Source organism: Chinchilla lanigera, unplaced genomic scaffold (genome assembly GCF_000276665.1).
Source record: "Chinchilla lanigera isolate Chin_1 unplaced genomic scaffold, ChiLan1.0 scaffold00118, whole genome shotgun sequence".
NCBI lineage: Eukaryota > Metazoa > Chordata > Mammalia > Rodentia > Chinchillidae > Chinchilla > Chinchilla lanigera.
This window is the reverse complement of record NW_004955519.1, coordinates 4,569,370-4,579,537: the sequence shown is the minus strand read 5'-3', so window position 1 is coordinate 4,579,537 and position 10,168 is coordinate 4,569,370. Positions and strand designations below refer to the sequence as shown.

The 10,168-nt window shown below is 39.6% G+C and overlaps 1 protein-coding gene across 1 annotated transcript in view; it reads left to right on the top strand.

The window, feature by feature from the left end:
• Egfl6 (EGF-like-domain, multiple 6) overlaps window positions 1–10,168 on the top strand; it is a 59,089-nt gene that overhangs the window by 36,558 nt on the left and 12,363 nt on the right. Inside the window, exons 8-9 of the mRNA XM_005409208.2 lie at window positions 8,041–8,364; window positions 9,543–9,623. Coding sequence (XP_005409265.1) covers window positions 8,041–8,364; window positions 9,543–9,623 — 405 coding nt within the window. The remainder of the gene's footprint in view (window positions 1–8,040; window positions 8,365–9,542; window positions 9,624–10,168) is intronic.

Below are 10,168 nucleotides of genomic sequence, written 5' to 3'. Positions count from 1 at the left end.
TTTTTGTGCTGCTTGCGATTGAACCCAGGGCTTTGTGCATGCAAGGCAAGAGCTCTACCACTGAGCCACATCCCCAACCCCATGTATTTTTCTTTCAATTTTTAATTTTATTAGTACCTTTGCAGTTCATAATGATTACATTCCTTGTGGGGAGTTGGTCTGTGTACATAACACAACTTCACTCTTCTTAGTCTCTTCCCCCGCTTCCTCCCTCACCCTCCATGTCTTGGTCCCCTTGCCTATTTGCGAAAGATCTGTTTCTTATTACCTATCTTTTCTTTTCCCTCTTTAATTATTTAGGCTTTGAATTTCTCTTATAAGAAAAGCCATCAATATTTGAGCTTGTATGTCTGATTTATTTTGTTTAACATTATTGCGTCCAGGTGCACCCTTTTCCTACAAGTTACCCAAATTTATCCTTCCGTATGGCAGAGTAGCGCTCCACTGCGTGTAACCACCATATTTTCTTTAGCCATTCACCTGTTGATGGCCATCTAGGCAGCTTCCAGGACTGAGCTAGTATGAGCTGTGCTGCTATGAACATGGGTGTCGGGGCGTGCTCTGAAAGGCTGCTCAGCCCCTTGCAGGTGCAGCCCAGACACAGAAGTTGACAGCTGAGGGAAACTTTGGGCCAGTGTCAGACAGGAGTCTCTGGATAGACACCCTACCTTCCCCTTCCCGAGGCAGGGCAATTCTGGGGCATGTTCTACATTGGATCCCAGATGTTCCCGGTGGAAATGAACCCCAGTTACCTACAATGATTACCTACCCATCAAAACACCACCTTTTGGCTTTTCTGTCTTCCTATCTCACTGTCCCCTCTCCGCCACTTGTGCCTCATGGAATCACCTCCCAAATAAATGACCTGCACCCAAATCCTTGTCTCAGGCTCTGCTTGGGGAACCCACACTAAGACTAATGCCTCTTTCCAAGGTTTATCATGAAGGTTAGATGAGGTAATATAGCGAGAGAGCTTAGTTCCGCTGGGTACATAGTAGATGCTCAAAAAGTTAGCTGCAGTTATTGTTGTTGTTAGTACCATTTCAATCTGCTGTCAAGAGCCAGCTATTCTACTCTGAGATGCTATGAATGCAAATGCAAAAATGCTGTGAAAACATAATAGCACCCTCAGGAAGATGCCTGCTGCACTAAGTGAGCACCTCACCTCCACATGCCCTCCCTCTGCCTGCAGGCCTAGGAATTGAAGATATTAGATAGAACTTCCCAGAGTACACCTGGAGTCATCTTCCTCCCCTTTGATTCCTGGGCCACCATGGTGTGCTATTCATGCCCATGGGAAAACAACCGCTTCAAGTATGCCATTGCATCTGGTGTGCAGCCCAGGTTTTCTATATAGTAATCCAGTACTTTGAAGTTACAAGTAAATTTTTTAAAAAGGAAGAAATACCAAAAAAAACCACTTTAACACAAACATTTCTTTCTTTTCCTTTTTTCATGTTTGTTTGTTTGTTTTGAGACAGGGTCTCACAATTAGTGCAGTCTGGTCTTGAACTCACATAGACTCTCCTGCCTCAGCCTGCCAAGTGCTGGGATTACAGGCATGTGCTAGCATGCCTGGCATTTGTTTGTTTGTTTGTTTGTTTGTTTGTTTTGCACAAACATTTCTTATACCAAGAAAACTCTTTTTCCTTGAGCATACTACTTTAAGTATATTTGGGAGTAAAGCAAAATTTTCTTTATTCCTTGAGACCCCAAATTTACTGTTCTATTTGGCATCTGTAAACAGCATTTTGTTATTTATCTGTTCTGCAGCTGAATTATTCCATTAGTCTCTCCCTAGAATCTTTATTTAAAGGAGAGAATTTTCTTTGGGTCATTCACTATATTGTCCAGCCCTTTTCATTTTCCTTTAATTCTTTGTGAAGTAAATAACCATATGTCTGTTCAAAATCAATTTTAACAAACCTATTATTAAAAGACGCTAAAAAGTCTGTCCTTATGTTTGTAAAAAAATGTTATTAAAAACAAAAATAAGAGAATCACTTCCAATTAACATTCAGCATTATAAAACATTATGTCATAAAATAGATTCAGATGCCCATGAATTGCTATTATATGATATAAAACATTGATGTTGCAATGTTTTTTTGGCAATGTTGGGGTTAAAACCCAGGGCCTTGCACATGCTAAAGAAATACTTGGCCACTGAGCTGCACCCTACCCCTCAATGTATGGCCTTTATCATGAGCTTGTTGCTTTGAGAACTCAGACTCTACAATGTAGTAATGAAGAGGTGGTAGATTGTCCTTACAAACAACCTGTACCCAAGGGAAGATGCACCTTCAGTGTAGGTTTGTCTATTTTTAACTATTCGAGGATATGTGAGTCTTAATAATACAACACTAGACACTTTGATCTTGATTTGACAGCAGCTATACTTCATTCTAAGAAATGAAAAACTTAGATAAAATCCAATTAGTGGAGTAATACTAGATTTAGAAAAAGGAAACTATGTCATTGAGCTACCAGGAGCAGTTTTTGGGATCAGAGAACTTTAGCTTGACTCTCGCCTGTGGACTGAAAATAAATTATTTATCCTTCCAGTGCCTCAGTTTCTTTATCTGCAAAATAGGGATAATAGAATCTAGCTATTCATATTATTTTGATGATGAAATGAAATGATTCATACAGAATGAGCAAATGTTCATCTAAAGGGCTTATCTCCAGCCCAAATATATTAAATGCTCCATAAGCATGCACTAGTATTAGGAATGATGATGGCAAAGGTTTTTTGTTTTTTTTTGTTTTTGTTTTTGTTTTTCTCCGGTACCAGGAACCGAACTCACGACCTTGCACTTGCCAGGCAGGCGTTTTTGGCGCTGAGCTAAATCCCCAGCCCCGGCAAATGTTTTTTTAGAAACCAAAATCTAACAGTTGTTCCCACTGAGAAACAACATAGGCATTAAAAGTGCGCTATGGCTTCATTCATTTAATATAGAGCTTATTTAAGAAGATAGGTTGGGTACAGCCAGGCTGTCCCAATTTAATGAGTCTGTACCAGAAATTTACAGGTACGGCCTGGGAATTTTATTTTTAATTTAGTAAAAGATTCTAAATATTCTGGTGATGACTTCTAAAAATAATAGCAAGCCCATGCTGAGTACGTTGGCGGCACTGATCATAGTAACGTGTGTATTCAGTCATTAAACTTCACAATTCTTATCCCACTGATGTAAATGGGGGGATGGAGGCTAAGAGAAGTGAGGGCCTAGTTTTGAGGACATACAGTAAAAGATGGCAGTGAGGAGTCAAGTCCAGGATGGAGTGCTCGAGCACACGGGAGGTGTGTTCACCCCTGTGACGGAGAAGGCTCCTGGTCACCTGCACGGCGAACTCTCCCAGCTCAGCTTTCATGCCATCCTGAGCCTTTCCTGTTTGCTGGGTTCCACAGTGCAGTAGATTCCCACCAGGACTGAGCCTGTTCTCCCAGGACTGAGGCCACAGCTCAGACCAGGGGGACGTTTTCCCTGCCAGATGACAGCGGCTCATCTAATGAGCTAACCGCAGGTGAATGAATGTCAAAGTCATATTCCTCCCGGGTAAGATAGTCTCACCTAATAGTGATCTCCAGTAATAAAATCTTATCGTAGAAATTAAAATCAAGATTTTTAGAAAGGTAGATGCTGTAGACAGAGTGGACATTTATAAAAATCTATATTCCCTCCCAAAAGATATTGTCAACATCAGTTACAGTCTGGCCCATGACCTGAAGACTTTGGCATGCCCTGTTTGTGTGTCTGAGTTCTCCAACACTCCAAAGATCCTCCTACTGCAACTTCCTCCCACTTTTTTATATTCCCAAAGAGATGATGCAGTAATTAAGAACTTCAAAGAGAAAACAGTCATCAGTGATATCAAGTTTGAAACAGTGGTTCCCTGATAAAACTGAATCAAGTTGTGCATACCATTAGACTGCACAGTTTTATCTTTGTTTGGCTTTGGCTTTCTCTTTGCATACAAAGGGAATGAAATTATTGATACAAAGGTTATGATGTTTTGATTCTTTTTCTTTTCTCAATAGGAAAATTTGAAACTTCAAAGTGAAAAACCAAAAGCAGATGTTTAGGATTGGCTGGTGTGGGCTGAAACTCTCTCCTCGTTATTTATTAAAGGTCCTTAGTTTCATATTACTGATTGCACAAAGGAACTTTTCAGGGAATAGGTGTTTCCTCTTAATTTTTCATGCTGGGCACTGAGAAAAGATTCAGAGGAGCATGGGCAGAATTACACAGTGGGGTCTCCAGAGCAAAGCTGATGTGTGATCAGCACATTATAATCGAAGCTGAACATGCAACCTGTGGCAAAGGAGCTCAAGCAGACCACGTGAAGGTCAGGAACAGGAGGGGTGATAATTACTTCTGTTGCTACTGCTTAATTTCGTACCTATGAGTACAGGTTGTCACAATGATAAATAACTGGGACATTTCACTGAAAATAGAAAAGTTGCACTTTAGCCCTCAGATGGGTGTCAAAGCAATGCACTAATTAAGAGCATATATATTTTCAAAGCATTTTCTTTCCCTCTTTTGATTGTCCAAAATATTGTCAATGTCTCCTTGTTTATTTTTCTACTACTTTGGTACAGATTGAATTAAGCAAAAGACAAAGAAGAACCAAAGCAGGAAAAGAGATTAAAACATTGCCAAGAAAAAAAATCTTAATAAAATCCCAACCCAATTTTTATAGTATTACTTTATGCATCAAAAATGGTGTTTACTTCCTTCTCTCAATTTGCTCTAAAGTCTAAACTATACCCAAGTAGGAGAATTGAGTGTATTGACTCAGATGTTTATAAACCCTCTGCTTAGTGTTAGACTACTCATGCCTAAATTAGATTTTAAAGATCAGTGTTTTCAATTTTTTAAAGTCAGTTACTTTACCACATCTATTAGATAGTCTTAATTATCATGTATATGCCTGGAAGAAAGACGTGTATCTTCGGATCATGGCTCTTGAGGAATTTGAACCAGTCTAGAGAAAAGTAATCCTTAAAGCAGGATACAGGAGAATCAAGAAAAGAACCATTCATATGCTTTACTCTCAACCCTAGCTCTACCCCCATGATCTGAGTGACCTTGGTCAAGTCACTTACCATACTTAGTTGCCCCCATCTACAAAAAAAAGAACATTGAGATAAATGACCTTTTTCTACTTAGAGTTCTTCTACACTAACATTACCCTCACCCCAGAGTCACTGACTCAATAAAGGATAGGAAGAGTCAACCTAGATGAGTGTTTTTAAAAGAAACTTAATGATACGTTACATGGAAGACCCCAAAAACTCCACAAGAAGACTCCTTGAATTAGTCAACAAATTCAGCAGTGTAGCTGGATACAAAGTCAACACCCAAAAATCGATAGCATTCCTATACACAAACAACAAAGAGACTGAGAGAGAAATTAAGGAAACCATACCTTTCACAATAACATCCAAGAAATTGAAATATTTAGGAACCCATCTAACAGAAGAAGTAAAAGATCTCTTCAATGAAAACTACAGTACAATGAAAAAAGAGATCGAAGAAGATTTCAGTAAATGGAAAAATATTCCTTGCTGATGGATAGGTAGAACCAACATTGTGAAAATGGCCATACTCCCAAAATTGTTGTACAGATTCAATGTAATTCCCATTAAACGACCATTAGCATACCTCACAGATCTCGAGAAAACATGCCTTCAATTCACCTGGAACCATAAGAGACCCAGAATAGCAAAAGCAATCCTGGGCAACAAGGACAAGTCAGATGGAATCACAATCCGTGACCTGAAATTATACTACAAAGCTACTGTCATAAAATCAACCTGGTACTGGCTAAAAAACAGACCTGACGATCAATGGAACAGACTGGAAGAAACAGCCACAACCAAAAACACACTCAGCCACCTAATCTTTGATAAAGGGGCCAAACAAACTCACTGGAAGAACGATAGCCTCTTTAATAAATGCTCCTGGAAAAATTGGCTTGCCACCTGCCAAAGACTGAAAATAGATCCAAGTCTATCACCATGCACCAAACTCAAGTCAAAATGGATCACAGATCTCAATATTAAAACAGAAACACTAAATCTATTGGAAGAGAAAGTAGGTAAAAACCTTGAAGACATAGGGGTAGGCAGAGAGTTCATGAACAAAAACCAAACTGCACACGAAATACTTCAAAGAATCAACAACTGGGGTCTCATCCTACTGAAAAGTTTCTGCACATCTAAAGAAATCACCAGCAGAGTAAAAAGAAAACAAACAAACTTGGAAAAAATTTTAGCTGCCTTTCCCTCGGACAAAGGACTTCTACCTAGAACACATAAAGAATTAAAAAATATCAGCCCCCCCCAAATTCAAAGACTCAATCCAAACATGGTCATCTCAGATGAATACATACTTCTCAGATAAAGAAATACAAATGGCAAATAAATACATGAGAAAATGTTCAACATCATTAGTCACTAGAGAAATGCAAATTAAAACAGCGTTGAGATCCCATCTCACCCCAGTAAGATTGGCTAGCATTTAGAAATCAACCAATAACAAATGCTGGTGAGACTGTGGAGAAATAGGAATTCTTCTCCACTGCTGGTTGGAATGCAGACTGGTGAAACCACTGTGGAAATCTGTTTGAAGATTCCTCAGCAAACTAGGTCTAGAGGTCCCATTCAACCCAGCTATTCTCCTTCTGGGTATTTTCCCAGAAGATCTGAAAACATCATATCACAGCGATATATGTGTACCTATGTTCATAGCAGCACAATTTGTAATTGCTAAATTGTGGAAGCAACCCAAACGTCCATCCACTGAGGATTGGATAAAAAAAATTGTAGTACATTTATATAATGGAATATTACTCAGCTATAAAGAAAGATAAAGTCGAGGCTTTTATAGGTAAATGGTCACAACTAGAGACCATACTCATAAGCGAAATAAATCAGAGCTGCATGTGCAAGCACCGCATTAACTCACTAGTGTAAAACCTGAAAGATTGAATAAAAGCTAAGAGGTATGATAGACATTGTGAAACGAAAAAAAAATGCTCAAGGTTAAAGGGCAAAGGTCAAGTGGGATGTGGGAAAAGAGAAGGGAAAGAAGGAGAAATTTTGTATGTGTATATAACATAGTTGAGCTACTGTCTTCTATTTCTTTGCTGAAAGAAAAAGTTAATGAGTCCATGACTGACCAATATTGCATGTCTCTGTTTTCCTGAGAAACCACTTTGAAGATATCAATATGTAATACAAGAAGCATTGTTAATTTCCTACCACTTTGTTTGTAACTATGTATTGTTTGTATTGTTCTTTTGCTATTTTGTGAACGGTTGTCTGTTTGTTAATGTTTTCCTCCTTTTATTTTTAAAATAAGAAAAAATAAAAAATAAAAGCAATTTAATTTCATGGCTACAAATAGGAAGTGGACATAAAACAGTAAATATAGAAGGCTCTATAAAAAATTCATTAAATAAAATCATTTAGGTTTAGATAGTTGTTGATTGAGTTTTAAGTATTTAAAGGGGTGAGAGAGGGAGGAAAGGAAATTAGGTTTGTGTACAGTGATCCAGAAGTCACCCTGTTTTAAGGTCACAAATGGCACATTACTGGCATTTATCTGGCTCAACTTAATGCTGTCTGGCTGTATTCTTTGAATATCAAATTTCAACAAATCCCTGGTGGTCCTTGGACAATACCAGGTATGGTCCCAATGTGAAAGCAGAAATATTAGAGGATCCTGGAGAAATCCATTCCTTTGAGACCTTTAGCCTATTTGAGTAGTAGCAGGTATTTCACTAGTTTTGGAAGCAAAATGAAGTGTGTCCTTTAACAAAAAGTAGTGAAGGTAACCACCATAGCATCGGAACTGCTCAAAACATGCAAATATAGTTCTTCCTAAAATCTCACATGGTGGAACCCCATATGAGTTGATTCTAGAAGCGTGAACTTACAGCTCTTCCAATACATTCCATTGTTTACCAGTGACCTTATTATCAGCTACTAATTACTGCTACTTCTCAATTATTTATTTTTTGTTTTAGTTATCCCTGAAAATTCTGTGAGAGAAGTCCTCAGAGCACCTGGGATCATCAAAGACAAGATCAAGAAGTTGCTTGCTCACAAAAACAGCATGAAAAAGAAGATAAAAGTGAAAAATGTCACCCCAGGACCCACTGGGACACGTGCCCCTAAGGCTACCTCAAAGCCCTTCAGCTCTAAAGAGAATCTTCACAGGGATGGGAACTCTCCTAGAGACAAAAATTGGAATAAAGAAAAAATCAAAGGGCTTGAGGAAGAGAAAAGAGAAGAGAAAGCCCTGAAGAATGACGTGGAACAGGAGCGAAGCCTCCGAGGAGATGTGTTTTGTGAGTATCACGTTTGTTATTTTATACTTTTCATGAAGAATAAATTGGGATTCCTCCTGACAAGTGGAAGGAGACTAGAGAGTTTCATGCTTTAAGTAGAATGGGTTGGGCCTTATATCCTAAGCAGCAGGCATCTGTCTGTGTGAGTTCTAGAGATGAGAACCTTCTGCAGGTACCAGAGCTAATCTGCTGCTCTGAGAAACAAGCAGGGTAAGTCCTGTTCCCTTACCTGAGGGTTTTGTGTTTGGTACAGGCTCCTCCTCTCCACTGGCATCATGGGGAGCTTGCTAGTCCTGCAGGCACAGTTGTCTGGCATGCCCCCAGGTCAGAGAGATTCTCACTGTGTGGATCTGCCAGGCTCCACCTTCTCCCTTCTTTTTTTTTTTTTTTTTGGTTTTTCTCCGGTACTGGGAACCGAACTCACGACCTTGCGCTTGCCAGGCAGGCGCTTTGCCGCTGAGCTAAATCCCCAGCCCCCCCTTCTCCCTTCTTGAAGTCGCTTGTGACAGGCTAACTATGAAAACGCAGTGTTGCAGTAGTGTTGTTATGCCTTTAAAAGCCAAAAAAAAGAAAACCAAAAGAGAAAAAGTGCTACCACAGACCTTAAATTTTCTGCATGAACTAAATAAGCACCAAATCTCTTTTCACTGGTTGCTGCTCAGAACCCACCAGAAGTCTCAGCCCCTTCAGGACGGTTTCCGTGTTGACTCAGCCTGGATCCCAACACGGAGACTCCATTTCCTTCTTACTGTGCATTTATTCCTCCTCTAATATTTTGTCAGATCTGTTCTATGTACATATGTACGGATCTGTTCATATGTACAAATGCCAGTTGGAGAAGTAAATACAGGCCCACCTGTCCAAGAAATAGCATACCAGTGACCTCAGCTCCCTTCATAGTGAAAGTCTGAAGGAAGTATAGCTCTGAAAACTGGTGCGAAGGGATGTGCCCCAAGAGTAGATTCTTAGCTCACTAAGAGAAACTCTGGAAAAAAGATGTTCTAAATTGGAATGCTGGAACCAATGTGAATGATTTGGAAATGCCAGGGAGACACTGCTAGAATACTTGCTGTAATTACAAGCCATGACAAAGCCTTCTTTGTTCAGTCATTGGATTCACACCTTCTGAGCATGTGGGGTCATATGTTTTTCTTAACTGACCAAGTGTCCTTTATCAGCCCCCAAGGTGAATGAAGCAGGTAATTTGAGTTTGGATCTGGCCCAAAGAAAAGTGCTGAATTCCAAGCTGGAATACAAAGGTAAATAAAGTTTTCTCACACTGTCCCATATCATTTTCATTTCTTCATAAGATGAGGTGATTGTTTTTGAATCACTTCTTCATTCATAAAAGCCCAAGGGAAGTCATTACATCGTGATGCACAGTACCAGGTATAAAATAATAGGCCTCTGCCTGATTTGTACCAATAATTACAATGCTGTACGGCTGTTTTCTTCTCTCTGCTGCTCCTACCTGACCCCAAGAATAAAGAGTGGAGGCAGACTCTGTGTGGATAGTGCTTCCCACTCACGAAGTGTCCATAAGGAACTATTTCGGCCCTCTTTGAAGCCCCAAATTGACTGTGTTTTTTATTTTACATTTCCTTCATGATTCTTAATGAAACACAGAAAGTTGAAAATGTTGCTCATGACCACAGTCCTGTGATCACAACAGTCCTTGATTAAGGTGTTCTGGAGGGTTTAGTGCCAACCAGAAGGCTCGAGTGTGCACTTTCACACTCTGGTTGCTCTTTGCCTTGAGCAAGTCAGTTAGACCTGCTTACTCTACTGCTTCCACACCTGAGAG